This window comes from Heterodontus francisci, chromosome 23, assembly GCF_036365525.1.
Source record: "Heterodontus francisci isolate sHetFra1 chromosome 23, sHetFra1.hap1, whole genome shotgun sequence".
In the NCBI taxonomy this organism is placed as follows: domain Eukaryota; kingdom Metazoa; phylum Chordata; class Chondrichthyes; order Heterodontiformes; family Heterodontidae; genus Heterodontus; species Heterodontus francisci.
Window position 1 is genome coordinate 33,494,075 of NC_090393.1, and position 16,790 is coordinate 33,510,864.

The following is a 16,790-nucleotide window of genomic DNA, read 5'->3' on the forward strand; positions in this document are numbered from 1 at the left end:
CCAGGAAGAAATCACCCGCCGTATCAAGTAATGCCACATGGCCTCCTAAATAAGGAGGAAAGAATATTCTGTTAAGAGAAAATAGTAAACTCTCAAATTGTAATGATTATTTTCCTATTCACAACTTGTGTGTGCGTAATACCAATATATCAAAGGTCTGGAATCTTGTACACCAACAAGAACAATGTACTCACCAGACTTCCGTTTCTTCTCCCTAGATCTTGACCGTTTCTTCTCCCTAGACCTTGATCTCGATCTGGACCGTTTCTTCTCCCTAGACCTTGATCTCGATCTGGACCGTTTCTTCTCCCTAGACCTTGATCTCGATCTGGACCGTTTCTTCTCCCTAGACCTTGATCTCGACCTAGACCGTTTCTTCTCCCTAGACCTTGATCTCGACCTAGACCGTTTCTTCTCCCCAGACCTTGATCTCGACCTAGACTGGGATCGTGAAGAATGGTGCTTGTAGCTTTTGGGAGATTTAGACGATGCCGATCTCTCACTTTTCTTTTCCGTGTCAGAAGCAGATTTTTTCAAAACTATACCATCCTGTTCAGTGTCACTTGCCTGTTGGTAGATTTTAGAAGTTGCATATAGATAGGTCTTAATTTTAACTTAAAATATGTTTTTGCCCTCAGCTGCATCGCCTAAAGTTGTTGTTTCTTTGCTGAGGTATAGTTTCACCACAAACATCCTCTGATTCTTAGCCCAATTGGTTACTATTCAAGCGAGAGTCTTGACAGTGTTAGCAAGCTACCGTACCAGGTTGCTTGTGGTGGTTGGGGGCTGGACGGGAAGTTTTGAATTGGCATCATGGCAAAACCTAATCTTGTCCTCTCTCGTCCTTACTTGGTATGCATGCAAATGAGCAGAGCTCACTGGATAACAATCAGACACAGGAAGCCTGACTGATTTCCTTTGTTGCATTTGGCCCCAGTATTGCAGACTCATATTACCTTTCTGGTCCAGATCAGCTAACTCAGCACAGACCAAGAATTGAATCCAGGACCTTCTTGATCAATATGGCATGGCTTTTTACAGGATAAATTTGCTGAGACACTAGAGTAACAGCTACCAAAGATGTCTACAGCAAAGACTCCACCTATATTCAGATGAGTATTACTTATCTGTCCATACTCCAGCAGAAGCAAAGAGGATTGGGGCCATTTTGAGACAGTGTACAGCCATCCTGGAGGGAATAGCAGAGATGCTTAAAAAGTGTTTTGCCTTTTTTTTAAGCTAAGATGAAAGTGACAGTGTAGGAATACTAAAGGAAAATACGGCAGAATCACTACTGTGGTAAGTATTCAAAAGGAAACTATATTAAAAATGCTTACTGCAGTAAAAGTATAAACGTCACTGACTGTAGAAGCACCAGTTTTTAAACATTTGTGGAATGTGGGAATTGTAGCAAAGGACTGGAGGTGACAAAAGTCACACGACTGAGAGAAAAGAATAAACCAGTGAACTGTAGAACAGTTAGTCTCACCTCAGTTGTGGATGAATAAAAAAATTCCACAATATGGGATAAAGTAGTGAATCCTTAGAAAGACATAGGGTAATCATAGACAGCATGGACTTATAAAGAGCAGATCTATCTTTTGGAGTACTAATATTTTTTGGAAGTTGCACTTTTGTTAACTGTCAAAAATGACTATTTGATCAATTTTCTTTTAGAAAAATTACAGAACACACAGATAAAGGGACTGCAGTGGATGTTGTGCCTATGGATCTTCAAGTTGCATATAAGATGCCAGATAGAAGTCTTGTAAAGAAAATAAAGGCAGGTAGTATCAAAGAGAATGTAGCTCCATGGATAAAAAAAGTCTGAGACAGAAAGTTTACAAGTAGGGATAAATGAGCACTTTTTGCAGAGCTGGAAATTGGGTAGTAGTCTGCCCTAGTAATCTGGGAGATATTAGAGGATGAAGTAGTATCAGAGCTACAATATTACCTTATGACCTTTTAGCATGGGGGGGGTGGGGGGGGGGGGGGGAGGTGGGCGGGTGGCGAGAGAAAGTAGTGAGAGCGCGGTGAGAGATTGACTATCACCAAAGGGACTACTGAGGTCAGTTATTACTCATTCTGTCGTATCACGTTAGAGTCCATTGAGGTTAGTGATTACACAGGGGAGGCGGTGGTGTAGTGGCAATGTCACTGGACTAGTAATCCAGAGCCCCAGGATAATGCTTTGGGGGACAGGGTCGGGTCTGTATTTGGTGTCCGGCGTACGGGCTCAGGTCGGGTTGGGCTGGACTGTACTGTTTTGTTTCGCATTGTTTTCGTTTTGATTTACAATTTTTTCTGTTTCAATAATATGTTTGTTATTTCAAAGAGATTCCTGACAACGCAGCCGGCCACTGATGTCATCAGGCTGCGCCAAGCTGCGCACATGCGCAGACGGTCTCCTGCTCTCTGCGCGTGCACTGCGTTCCGACTTGCCAGGACTGGTTAGTGCATGCGCCGATGATGTCATCGCGTGACGTGTGTAACTTTGGGCAACGCGCCTGGTCGCCCACTGCGCATGCGCTTTACGCGTACAGCAACCCATGCGTCAAGCTCTGATCTCCCCCCCCCCTCCCACTCGCTACTCTCTCCGGCCGCCCCGCTCCCCCCCCTCGCTGCTCTCTCCGGCCGCCCCGCTCCCCCCCCCCTCACTGCTCTCTCCAGCCACCCCCCTCTTTCCGGCCGCTCTGCCACCACCCCCCACCCCGCCCCGCCAGCTCGCTCTCTTCCTCCCACCATTGTGTGCTGCCATATGTTTAGGTTAGGTTGCCTTCATGTGATTATTTGAGCAGCGCCATCTTTAGTCCTGGCAGCTGCCTGAAGGCGCAGACTATAACGTTTTAGTGGCACATGCTGCATTTGCGCATGTACCACTGCAGCGCCACCTAGTGGTAGCACTGTCAGCACACGCAGCCTTGTTATTTTCAGGTCGGGACAGGCATTAAAAAAAAAATTAAAGGACTCAGGCCCGGGTTGGGTTTTAATTTTATATCCGAGCCAGGCTTTAGTTTGAATCCCACCAGGCAGATGGTGAAACTTCAATTCAATTAATAAATCTGGAATTAAAAAGCTAGTCTAATGGCAACCATTAAACCAATGTTGATTGATGTAAAAACCCATCTGGTTCTTTAATGTCCTCTAGGGAAGGAAATCTGCTGTCCTTACCTGGTCTGGCCTACATGTGACTCCAGACCCACAGCAATGTGGCTGACTCAGTTCAAGGGCAATTAGGGATGGGCAATAAATCCTGGCCGAGCCAGTGACGCCCACATCCCATGAACGAATTAAAAAAAAACTGTCAGTAGTAGCTCAGTTGGTCTGAGTCAGAGGTTGTGGGTTCAAATCTCAGCCTTTGAGCACAAAAATCAAGGCTGACTCTTCAGTGCAATATTGAGGAACGCTGCATTGTCGGAGATGCTGTCTTTCAGATGAGACGTTAAAACCAAGGCCGAGGTCTCTCTGGTGAATGTAAAAGATCCCAATGCACTATGTCAAAGACTGGGGAAGTTATCCCCAGTGTCCTGGCCAATATTTATCCCTCCGTCAAGATCACTAAAAAGGACTGTCTGGTCATTGTCACATTGCAGTTTGAGAGAGCTTGCTGTGTATAAATTGGCTGCCATGTTTCCTACATGACCACAGTGACTGCACTTCAAAAGTACTGAATTGGCTGTAAAGCACTTTGGGATGTCCTGTATTAATGTAAGTCTGTCTTTCTCATTTCCAATGTTCAATTCAGATTTTTTTTGGTTGGTGGAATCAGTAAAAAAAAAAATCCTCATCCTCATTCCTATACAATCTTGAATTCTTCCTGGACTTCATGGATCTAGAGATGCACATGCACCCCATTAGGTTTTAACAATTTATATTTATATCGCATCTTTAACGTAACAAATCAGCCCAAGACACTTCAGGGGAGGATCATAAAACAAAATATGGCATTGAGCCGAGCCACATAAGGACATATTAGATCAGATGACCAACGGTTTGGTCAAAGAGGTGCGTTTTAAGGAGTGTTTTAGAGGAGGAAAGTAAAGTAGAAAAGCGGAGAGGGTAGGAGGAGAGAATTCTAGAGGTTAGGGCCTCGGCAACTGAAAGCATAGACACCAATGGTGGAGCGACTAAAATCGGGGATGCTCAGGAGGCCAGAAATAGATGAGCGCAGTTATCTCGGAGGGTTGTGGGGAGTGGTGGAAGGGCAAGGCCATTGCGGGATTTGAAAACAAAGATGAGAATTTTAAAATCAAAACACTCCTTGACCTTGTGTGAGCTAAGACACGGGCAGCAGTCCTGGATGACCTCAAGTTTATGGAGGGTAGAAGAATGTGGGAGACCAGCCAAGAGTGTGCTGGAATTGTTAAGCCTAGCAGTAATAAAGGTACGAATGAGGGTTTGAGCAAAAGATTAGCGAAGACGGGGTGAGATCGGGTGATGTTATGGAGGTGAAAATAAGCTGTCTTAGTGATGGTGAAAATATGTGGTCAGAAGCCATCTTGGGGGTCAAAGAGTTTGGGCAAATAATGGTGGATTGTCATTTAATTGAACTGTGCCAGTTTGTTAGTCCTTTACTTGTTTTCATGAGTTAGTGTTATTTCAAAAAAACTAATTTTCTCTCATTTTAACCTAGTTTTCATTTCCAGATTGTGCTTTTTGATGCTAAAACTAAAATAGGTTTTTGGATTGATTTGAGTGATTCTTAATCACAAGGGAAGGCATGGTAGAAAGATTGAGGAACCCAAGAGTAAATGAGGCTCCAGGCTCTAAGGGAGTTGGTAAAATTGGTTGTGGAGATTGCAGATTTACTCATTCATGTTTCAAAGTTCACTAAAATCCCAACTGATTAGAAAGTAGCAAATGTGAGCCTCCATCTTTAAAACAGGACAAAGGATGAACCCTCAAAATTACAGATCTATCATTATTTCAATTGTGAGGAAATTGTTTGAGACAGGACAAAGTCAGATCAAAGAGAATCTAGGTTCAGGTCTTAGTGACTGACTGAATTTCTTCGCGGATCTGGTGGATAAAAAAAAAAATGAGGTAGTTGAAGTTATCTACCTGATTTCAGGAAGTCACTGCCCCATATAACAGACTGATTCACATGGAGAAGATGGTGAAGTATGAAACTGGATTGATGTATGGCTGAAAGGTAGATAGCACAAGTATCAGTGAAGTGGCAGGGGCTAATGATTCAGCTATTATTATTTAGAAATTTTTATAAACGACTGAGGATGGAATATTCTTCAAATTGTTTATTTACAAATGACACCAAATCAGATGCAGTGACCAATGAAACTAATCAATGCACAATAATTCAAAAAAAAATTCCCAGGTTGTGGCAGAGAAGTGACAAAGATACATGTGAAATTGAGATTAGGAAGCAAGAATGTGCATCATAAATTAAATGGCAATATATTTAAAGTTAACAGAGAAAAGATGTCTTAATGCTCGGAGGTTAGAAAGGCCGATTCCTGAAATTACGGGGTTGTGCGCAAAGATTATCTACTCTGGGACTTCAATCTCTAGATGTAATGGAGGCAAGGTCCATTTGTTAGAAGTGTTTTTAAGCTTTTCAAAAAGGTGTGAAAATTTTGAATTGAGGAAGGTTGGGCAAGAGTGAAGGACTAGGTTGTTGTTTTCAGTCCCTTGAAACGATGATGATGTCTGCCAGGGTTCATGATTAATGCATTCTCAGGTGACTCAGCAGGCCAATCCTGGCACCACCGGTCTTTGCGCAGAGGGGACAAGTGTTGCCCTGAGGGGGGCGGTTCTCAAGCCAGGGACCTGCTCTCTCTCCTTCCGCTTTCGATGCTTCTCTGCAGCAGAGTTTATCTGGTCAGTTTCTGACTGTATTGTGGCTTCTTGGATGAGGTGTCACCACATGGCACGGTTAGTGGTAAGTTCTTCCCATGCACGAATGTCCATCTGTCCCCTTTTCAATGAGGTCTTCAGAGTTTCCTTAAAGCATTTTCTCTGTCCTCCTTGAGATCAGGTGCCATCCTTAAGTTGTGAGAAGAGGATCCATTTCGGAAGTGGATTATTTGGCATGCCGATGCAATGTCAAGACCAGTGGAGCACGACCATAGTTGCGATGCTGGAGGAATTGGCTTCAGTGAGGATGCTGCAGTTTTTTCACTTGACTTTTGAGTATCCGTGGAGACACTACTAATGGAAATTCTCCAGCGACCAGAGGTGCCTTTGGTAAGTTACTCAAGTCTCACTGCCTTATAGAAGAGTGGTAACAACAACAGTGTTGTAGACATAAGCCTTTGTCCTCTTATGGAGATCTCTGTTGTCAAAGACATGCTACACAAATTTTTTGAAGGATGTGCTGGCACAGCCAATTCTGTGCTGGATCTCCACTTTGATGGCGACTTTTTGAGAATGGTAGCTGCTGAAATATGAAAAGTGTTCAAAGACTTCTAAAGTCTCCCCATCAATAACAGCTAGAGATGTAGGTGCTTCTCTGGGGGAGGGCTGGAGGGGGGTTTTGCTCTCACTGAAGTTGAGTGAGACACCAACCCTTTTGTATGTGGAGTTGAAGAGGTTTAGGGTGGTTTGAATATCACTTACAGTCTGGGCCACAACTGCATAGTCTTTGGCATATTGTAGGTCACGAATGTGCTGGTGAGTCAATTTAATTTTGGCTGTCCACCTGTTAAAGTTGAAAAGCTTCTGTCGAGTCGAAACTCAATCCATGACCCCTAGTGGAAGTTGATCATGTGAGTTCCATGAACAGGCTGATGTAAAGTGAAGAGAGTTGGCACAATCACACAGCCTCGCTTGACGCCGGTTCAGATACAAAAGGGCTCAATCTCTATTCCATGGCAAAGGATGGTTGCTATCAAAACGTCATGCAAGAGTCGCAGGATAGTAACATATTTTGCTGGACATCCAAGTCTCTGGAGGACTTTCCAAAGAGCTACATGGTTGATGGAATCAGGCCTTTGACAGATCAATAAAGGCCACATAGAGCGCTGAGTTGTTCCAGACACTTTTCTTCGATTTGCCGAGCAATAAAGATCATATCTATAGTTGCCCTGGAAAGCCAGAAACCACACTAGGTATCCGAAACCCTGTCTTCGCTGATGGGTAGGATGCAGTTCAGGAGGACTCGTGTGAGAATCTTCCTCGCTGTAGACAGAAGGGATGTACCTCGATAGTTCCCACAAATTGATTTATCACCCTTCTTGAAAAGTGAAACAATGATGGCATTGTGAAAGTTGGGAGATAATACTGCTTCTTCCCAGATTTTTGTAAAAAGGTCTGACAGTTTGAACAATAGCGCATGACCACCAGCTTTATAGATCTCTGCAGGAATATTGTCTGGACCACATGCCTTGTATTCTTCATCTGTTGGATAGCCTTTTGTATCTCATCAAGTATTGGCAGTATATCCAAATATGATCTCTCAAGCTGTTGAGGGACTGTTAGGTATGAAAGCCGAGAAGGAACGAATTTGCATATATATATACTATCCAGCTAAAGTCCCAGGATAGACAACCTTTGCCCTGTAAGTTCAGGAATCAGCCTTCCTCCCCTGCACTCTCCAATAATTTAGATATTTCTATATCACATCTTACACAACCTCAGGGCGTCCCAAAGCACTTTAGTCAGTAAAAGCACTTTAGTCAGTAAAGTACAATATTCCAGCAACAGTACTGAAGACCTGTGCTCCAGAACTTGCTGCACCCCGAGCCAAGGTGTTCCAGTATAGCTACAACACCGGCATCTACCCTGCAATGTGGAAAATTGCCCAGGTATGTCCTGTACACAAAAAGCAGGACAAGTCCAACCCGGCCAATTACCGCCCCATCAGTCTACTCTCAATCATCAGTAAAGTGATGGAAGGTGTCATCAACAGTGCCATCAAAAAGCTTAGCAATAACCTGCTCAGTGATGCTCAGTTTGGATTCCGCCAGGGCCACTCAGCTCCTGACCTCATTACAGCCTTGGTTCAAACATGGACAAAACAGCTGAACTTGAGGTGAGGTGAGAGTGACTGCCCTTGACATCAAGGCAGCATTTGACCGAGTATGGCATCAAGGAGCCATAGCAAAACTGGAGTCAATGGGAATCAGGAGGAAAACTCTCTGCTGGTTGGAGTCATACCTAGCGCAAAGGAAGATGGCTGTGGTTGTTGGAGGTCAATCATCTGAGCTCCAGGACATCACTGCAGGAGTTCCTCAGGGTAGTGTCCTGGGCCCAACCATCTTCAGCTGCTTCATCAATGACCTTCCTTCAATCATAAGGTCAGAAGTGGGGATGTTCGCTGATGATTGCACAATGTTCAGCACATTTCGCGACTCCTCAAAACCTGAAGCAGTCCATGTAGATTTGCAGCAAGACCTGGACAATATCCAGGCTTGGGCTGATAAGTGGCAAGTAACATTTGCACCACATAAGTGCCATACAATGACCTTCTCCAACAAGAGAGAATCTAACCATCTCCCTTTGACATTCAATAGCATTACCATCGCTGAATCCCCCACTATCAACATCCGAGGGGCTACCACTGACCAGAAACTGAACTGGAGTAGCCATAAATACTGTGGCTACAAGAGCAGGTCAGAGGCTAGAAGGAATGCTGCGGTGACTAATTCACCTCCTGACTCCCCAAAGCCTATCCACAAGGCACAAGTCAGGAGTGTGATGGAATACTCTCCACTTGCCTAGATGGGTGCAGCTCCAACAACACTCAAGAAGCTCGACACCATACAGGACAAAGCAGCCCGCTTGACTGGCACCCATCAACAAACATTCACTCCCTCCATCACTGACACACAGTGGCAATAGTGTGTACCATCTACAAGATGCACTGCAGCAACACACCAAGGCTCCTCAGACAGCACCTTCCAAACCCGCGACCTCTACCACCTCGAAGGACAGGAGCAGCAGATGCATGGGATCACCACCTGCATGTTCCCCTCCAAGTCACGCACCATTCTGACTCGGAACTATATCGCCGTTCCTTCACTGTCACTGGGTCAAAATCCTGGAACTCCCTTTGAAACAGCACTGCGGGTGTACCTACCTCACATGGACTGCAACGGTTCAAGAAGGCAGCTCACCACCAACTTCTTAAGGGCAATTAGGGATGGGTAATAAATGCAGACATAGCCAGTGACGCCCACATCCCATGAATGAATAAAAAACTTTTGCAGTGTAGTCACTGTTGTAATGTAGGGAACGGCAGCAGCCAATTTGTGCACAAGATCTCACAGAAGTAATGAGGTAAGTGACCATTAAATAAAAGTTGAACAGAACATTGGAGGAACACTCCAGCTCTTCGTTGAATAGTGCTGATAGTGTTAATACCAAGCTGAGGACAGACATGGTCTCGGTCGGTGTAACACATCATCCGACAGCACGCACCTCTGATCATGCATTATTAATTCCCTCAGTACTCCACTAGAGGGTGAGAGAGCGAGAATGTGTTCACTTCTGGAGTGATGCTGGAACCTACAACCTGCCACTCCAAGGCCGACATCAAAAATACTCCCCGAAAATTTAAGGAACATTTCTTTAAGTATAAGGATGATTAAAGCAAGGTGGTGGAACCAATACTTTGGCAGGTTTGGAAGAAAATAACTGAATGAATGTCTATTAGACAACAGTATGCAAGGGCCGCGCATCAATACGAGCAGAATTTCTCACCCACAGCTGTTACAAAAATTTCTAAATTCACTTGTAACAGCCCTTCAAAACACTCCCACAGGGATGCTGAGACCAAGTGGGCCCACATCAGAGACGCCATCTATGAGTCAGCTTTGACCACCTACGGCAAAAGGGCGAAGAGAAATGCAGACTGGTTTCAATCTCATAATGAAGAGCTGGAACCTGTCATAGCCGCTAAGCGCATTGCACTGTTGAACTATAAGAAAGCCCCCAGCGAGTTAACATCCGTAGTACTTAAAGCAGCCAGAAGCACTGCACAAAGAACAGCCATGCGCTGCGCAAACAACTACTGGCAACACCTATGCAGTCATATTCAGCTGGCCTCAGACACCGGAAACATCAGAGGAATGTATGATGGCATTAAGAGAGCTCTTGGGCCAACCATCAAGAAGATCGCCCCCCTCAAATCTAAATCAGGGGACACAATCATTGACCAACGCAAGCAAATGGACCGCTGGGTTGAGCACTACCTACAACTGTACTCCAGGGAGAATGTTGTCACTGAGACTGCCCTCAATGCAGCCCAGCCTCCACCAGTCATAGATGAGCTGGACATACAGCAAACAAAATCGGAACTCAGTGATGCCATTGATTCTCCAGCCAGTGGAAAAGCCCCTGGGAAGGACAGCATTACCCCTGAAATAATCAAGAGTGCCAAACCTGCTGTACTCTCAGCACTACATGAACTGCTATGTCTGTGCTGGGACGAGGGAGCAGTACCTCAGGACATGCGCGATGCCAATATCATCACCCGCTATAAAAACAAAGGTGACCGCGGTGACTGCAACAACTACTGTGGAATCTCCCTGCTCAGCATAGTGGGGAAAGTCTTTGCTTGAGTCGGTCTAAACAGGCTCCAGAAGCTGGCCGAGCGCGTCTACCCTGAGGCACAGTGTGGCTTTCGTGCAGAGAGATCGACCGTTGACATGCTGTTCTCCCTTCGTCAGATACAGGAGAAATGCCGTGAACAACAGATGCCCCTCTACATTGCTTTCATTGATCTCACCAAAGCCTTTGACCTCGTCAGCAGACGTGGTCGCTTCAGACTACTAGAAAAGATTGGATGTCCACCAAAGCTACATAGTATCATCACCTCATTCCATGACAATATGAAAGGCACAATTCAACATGGTGGCTCATCAGACCCCTTTCCTATCCTGAGTGGCATGAAACAGGGTTGTGTTCTCGCACCCACACTTTTTGGGATTTTCTTCTCCCTGCTGCTTTCACATGCGTTCAAGTCTTCAGAAGAAGGAATTTTCCTCCACACAAGATCAGGGGCAGGTTGTTCAACCTTGCCCGTCTAAGAGCGAAGTCCAAAGTACGGAAAGTCCTCATCAGGGAACTCCTCTTTGCTGACGATGCTGCTTTAACATCTCACACTGAAGAGTGCCTGCAGAGTCTCATCGACAGGTTTGCGGCTGCCTGCAATGAATTTGGCCTAACCATCAGCCTCAAGAAAACGAACATCATGGGGCAGGATGTCAGAAATGCTCCATCCATCAATATTGGCGACCACGCTCTGGAAGTGGTTCAAGAGTTCACCTACTTAGGCTCAACTATCACCAGTAACCTGTCTCTAGATGCAGAAATCAACAAGTGCATGGGATAGGCTTCCACTGCTATGTCCAAACTGACCAAGAGAGTGTGGGAAAATGGCGCACTGACACGGAACACAAAAGTCCGAGTGTATCAAGCCTGTGTCCTCAGTACCTTGCTCTATGGCAGCGAGGCCTGGACAACGTATGCCAGCCAAGAGCGACGTCTCAATTCATTCCATCTTCGTTGCCTCCGGAGAATACTTGGCATCAGGTGGCAGGACCGTATCTCCAACACAGAAGTCCTCGAGGCGGCCAACATCCCCAGCTTATACACACTACTGAGTCAGCGGCGCTTGAGATGGCTTGGCCACGTGAGCCGCATGGAAGATGGCAGGATCCCCAAAGACACATTGTACAGCGAGCTCGCCACTGGTATCAGACCCACCATCCGTCCATGTCTCCGCTTTAAAGACGTCTGCAAACGCGACATGAAGTCCTGTGACATTGATCACAAGTCGTGGGAGTCAGTTGCCAGCGTTCGCCAGAGCTGGCGGGCAGCCATAAAGGCGGGGCTAAAGTGTGGCGAGTCGAAGAAACTTAGCAGTCGGCAGGAAAAAAGACAGAGGCGCAAGGGGAGAACCAACTGTGTAACAGCCCCGACAAACAAATTTTTCTGCAGCATCTGTGGAAGAGCCTGTCACTCTAGAATTGGCCTTTATAGCCACTCCAGGCACTGCTCCACACACCACTGACCACCTCCAGGCGCTTACCCATTGTCTCTCGAGATAAGGAGGCCAAAGAAGAAGATGTAAGTCTATTCGTTCTAGAATAACATGAAGGAAACTAATGGGAGAGATGAAGGGGCAAGCTAATGTACAATGTTGAATATAGTAGGCAGCATGACAAATAGGGACAAAGAATGCAGGCAGTGACAGACAAATTAACAGTGAGTGGATAGATGGCAAAGGTGAGAAATCTGAAATAGTACACAGTGGAAAAGAACAGTGACAGGAAGCATACCTTAAACATTCATATTCTTAGATTGAAGGAACAGATAGTTGGGGGTACAGGTACATTTATCTTCAACTGGGATTTAAGTGGATTCTCAAAAGACTACAGCGTCCAGGATGTTCGCTTATATCTGATAATCAAGTTTGAGATTCTTTTAATTCACTCTATATCATATCCCAATTCACTTGGGGCATGAAATCTCCAACATCAGTTCATTATAAAAATCAAGGAGGTAAAAATGGTCCCTTTAAGAATCAACTTTTGAGTTGACTTTGGGCGAAATTTCACCCTGCTGGTTGGTAAGTCATGTGGGCAGCAATTTTAAAAAAAATGAAGCCTTCAAAGGTTTTCCCCCCTAAAATTTGACAGTTGCTGGGTGTGAATACAAACATAATGGGACTAAAGGCAGACAAGTCGCCAGGACCTGATGGCCTACATCCAAAGGAAGTGGCTGCATAGACAGTAGAGGCATTGGTCGAAATATTCCAGAACTCACTGGATTCCAGGAGGGTCCCAGCGGATTGAAAAACCGCGAATGTGACGCCCCTGTTCAAGAAGGGAGGGAGACAAAAAGCAGGAAACTATAGGCCAGTCAGCCTAACATCGGTCATTGGGAAAATGCTAGAGTCTATTATTAAGGAAGAAATAGCAGGACATTTAGAAAAGCTTAATACGACCAAGGCTAAGGGAGTAAACCCTAACAGAAAATCCGGAGCGGAACCCCGTAGGCGGTCATGTGTCACCTTTGGCATGTTTCCGGCAGTTCCTGCAGCCATACTGGTGCCAAACGTCGTGTCCTGCACTCCTTTGGACCCCACCAGAAAGGCCGAGAGGGGGGTTTTGACGACTGGGCAACTCTCAACCTCCATAAATTTGCCCAGGCATGCGCCATGGAGAGGTCACTCCACTGACCACCTCCAGGCGCGTATCCATTGTCTCTCGAGATAAGGAGGCCCAAAAGAAAGAAAGAAGAATACAATCAAACAGAGTCAACATGGTTTTGTGAAAGGGAAACCATGTTTGACAAATTTACTAGAGTTCTTTGGGGATATAACAAACAGAGTTGATAAAGGGGAACCTGTAGATGTAATGTATTTGGATTTCCAGAAGGCATTCGATAAGATGCCACATAAAAGATTATTGCACAAGATAGGAGCTCACGGTATTGGGGGTAATGTATTAGCATGGATTGAGGATTGGTTAACTCACAGAAGACAGAGAGTCGGAATTAATGGGTCTTCTTCAGGTTGGAAAGACGTAACTTGTGGAGTGCCACAAGGATCAGTCCCAGGGCCTCAATTATTTACTATCTATATTAATGACTTGGAGGAGGGGGCAGAGTGTAATATATCCAAATTTGCTGACGATACAAAAATTGGTGGGCGGGCATGTTTGTGATGAGGACATAAGGAATCTGCAAGGGGATATAGATGGGTTGAGTGAGTGGGCAAAAACTTGGCAGATGGAGTTTAATGTAGGGAAGAGTGAGGTCACACATTTTGGTAGGAAGAATCAAAAGGCAGACTATTATTTAAATGGAGAGAGACTTCAAAAAAGTGCAGCACAGAGGGATCTTAGTGTTCTTGTGCACGAAACACAAAAAGTTAGCATGCAAGTAAGCAGCAAGTAAGTAAGAAGGCAAATGGAATTTTGGGCTTTATTGCTCGGGGGCTGGAGTTTAATAATAGGGAAGTCTTGTTACAACTGTACAGGGTGTTGGTGAGGCCGTCCCCGTATTTAAGAAAGGATATAATAGCATTGGAGGCATTTCAAAAGAGATTCACTAGGCTGATTCCTGGGATGAAAGGGTTGACTTAACAAGAATGGCTAAACAGGTATAAGCCTTTATTCATCGGTGTTTAGAAGAATGAGGGGTGATCTTATTGAAACGTACAAGATTCTGAGTGGGCTTGACAGGGTAGATGTCGAAATGTGTTTTCACTAGCAGGGGAATCTTGAATTAGGAGACATAGTTACAGAATAAGGGGACGCTAATTTAAAACTGAGATGTGAAGGAATTTCTGCTCTTGGAGGGTAGTTAATGTCTGGAATTTTCTACCCCAGAGAGTTGTGGAGGCTAAATCACTGAAAATATTTAAAGAGGAAGTAGATAGATTTTTGAAATTTCGGGGAGTTGAGGGCTATGAGGAGCTGGCATGAAAGAGGAGTTGAGGTCTTGGGCAGATCAGCCATGATCTTCTTGAACGGTGGGGCAGGCTTAAGGGGCCGAATGGTCTACTCCTGCTCTTATTTCTTAGTTCTTATAAGCACTGGATAGTGGAGTCTTCAATTTCTTCCAAAGCTCCAAACAAGGTTATGTACAAAACAAGAGTACATTTCTAAAAAAAATCACTAACAATGATGCAAGTTAAAATTTACAACACTTCATCTTCCATCACGTCAGAAAATCCTAGATTTTGCCCGACATACCCAATTCCCCTCTCCTCTTCCCCAGTGGTGAGAGAAGCCTCAAGTCTACCTTCTCCTCGAATTGCTAAACAAAAAAATTGAGATTGTACCTCTAAATAATTTGAATAACTTGAATAAGGTACATATACCCATATTAAAAATCTTATGTGCAAATATCCATTTTACACTTTTAAAATAGAATTTCTATATAAACTTGTCATGACTTAATGACTTTCAATCAGCAGAGGCACTACAGCAATACTACTGACAAAAGGTTCTAATTAATGTGACTGGTTTACGTAGATAGTTTCCATTATAAAAATAGATGTAGGAACTTGAGAGAAATATTAAAATAGAATGTACATCTTTAAAAAGTCATAAGGTTTAATTTTAATACAAAATGGCCTCATTGAATACATATTACCCAACTCATTCTGGAATAGGAAAGGGAACCAACAAATAGATACATCTTTCTGCTTTAACATTTTTGGAAAAATTCTGAAACTGTCTACTGTCCATTAACAATCATGTAACTATATATACACAAATTATATACTCAAGACATGTCAACTCTCACAAATTGATCATGAGAGATACAATTTCTCAGTTAAATTCAGCCTCACTCACAATCTCGCAAGAGGGCTCTGAAAACTCAAGACTTAACAGTCCTTCTGCGCATGCAAAGTTGATTGGCCTTGCCTGTGCATGAATCTAGACTTCAGAGAGCTCTCCCCAATGTGGAGGAGACAACTCCTTCAACTCCATCCACTTCCTCCAAATAAAAGGTGCTGCTATGGCTACCCCCATGGGTCCTAGCTAGGCCTGTCTTTTTGTGGGACATTTCTATCAAACATTCCTTGTTCCAGTCCTACTCAGGCCCCTTTCACCAACTCTTTTTCCGGTACATTGACAATTGCATCGGTGCTGCTTCCTGCTCTCACCCCAAACTGGAAAACTTCATCAACTTTGCTTCCCATTTCCACCCTTCTCTCATTTTCACATGGTCCATCTCAGACACTTCCCTTCCTCGACTTCTCTGTCTCCATCTTTGGGGATAGGCTGTCTACCAGTATTTATTATAAGCCCACCGACTTCCACGGCTACCTTCACTACACTTCCGCATACCCAGCCTCCTGTAAGGATTCCATTCCATTCTCTCAGTTTCTACGATGCATCTGTTTCGATGATGCAATTTTCCGCAATAACACCTCTGATATCAATCGAGGATTCCCCCCCACTGTGGTTGGCAGGGCCCTCGACTGTGTCCGACCCATTTCCCACACTTCTGTCCACACTCCTTCCCCTCCATCCCGGAACTGCGACAGAGTTCCCCTTGTCCTCACTTTCCACCCCACCAGCCTGCACATTCAAAGGATCATCCTCCGCCATTTCTGCCACCTCCAGCCTGATGCCACCACCAAACACATCTTCCCTTCCCCTCCCATGTCAGCATTCCAAAGGGATCGTTCCCTCCACGACACCCTGCTCCACTCCTCCCATCATCCCTGACGTCTTCCCTTTCCCACGGCACCTTCCCATGCAATCGTGGAGGTGTAATACCTGCCCTTTTACTTCCTCTCGCTCACCATCCGAGGCCCCAAACACTCCTTCCAGGTAAAGCAGCGATTTACTTGCACTACTTTCAATTTAGTATACTGTATTCGCTGCTCATAGTGCGGTCTCCTCTACATTGGGGAGACCAAACGCAGACTGGGTCACTGCTTTGCGGAACACCTCTGCTCGGTCCGCAAGCATGATCCCGAGCTTCTGGTTGCTTGCCGTTTTAATTCTCCACATTTCCGTCCTTGGCCTGCTGCAGTGTTCCAGTGAACATCAACGCAAGCTCAAGCAACAGCACCTCATTTTTTGATTAGGCACTCTACAGCCTTCTGGATTCAAAATACTAAGTTCAATAATTTTAGTCCATGAACCCTATTATTGTTTGTTTATTATTTTTATTTAATTTTTTTAATATATTCTTTTAAAATTTTATTTATTTATTTATAACCATCTGCTAGCCTTAAACTTATTTTTCATATTTTTGCTTTCATACAGATTTGTTCATTATTCTGCCATTAGCACTCATCTGGACTCAAGACTTTGCCTTTCATTACAAATATTTAGCACTCCATTTGCATTCTGTTCTAT

At 44.6% G+C, this 16,790-nt stretch overlaps 1 protein-coding gene across 1 annotated transcript in view; it reads right to left on the reverse strand.

Annotated features, from left to right (window-relative positions):
• The window catches only part of rsrc2 (arginine/serine-rich coiled-coil 2), a 59,348-nt gene that overhangs the window by 39,480 nt on the left and 3,078 nt on the right, over positions 1–16,790 (reverse strand). The window contains exon 2 of the mRNA XM_068055049.1: positions 195–567. Coding sequence (XP_067911150.1) covers positions 195–567 — 373 coding nt within the window. The remainder of the gene's footprint in view (positions 1–194; positions 568–16,790) is intronic.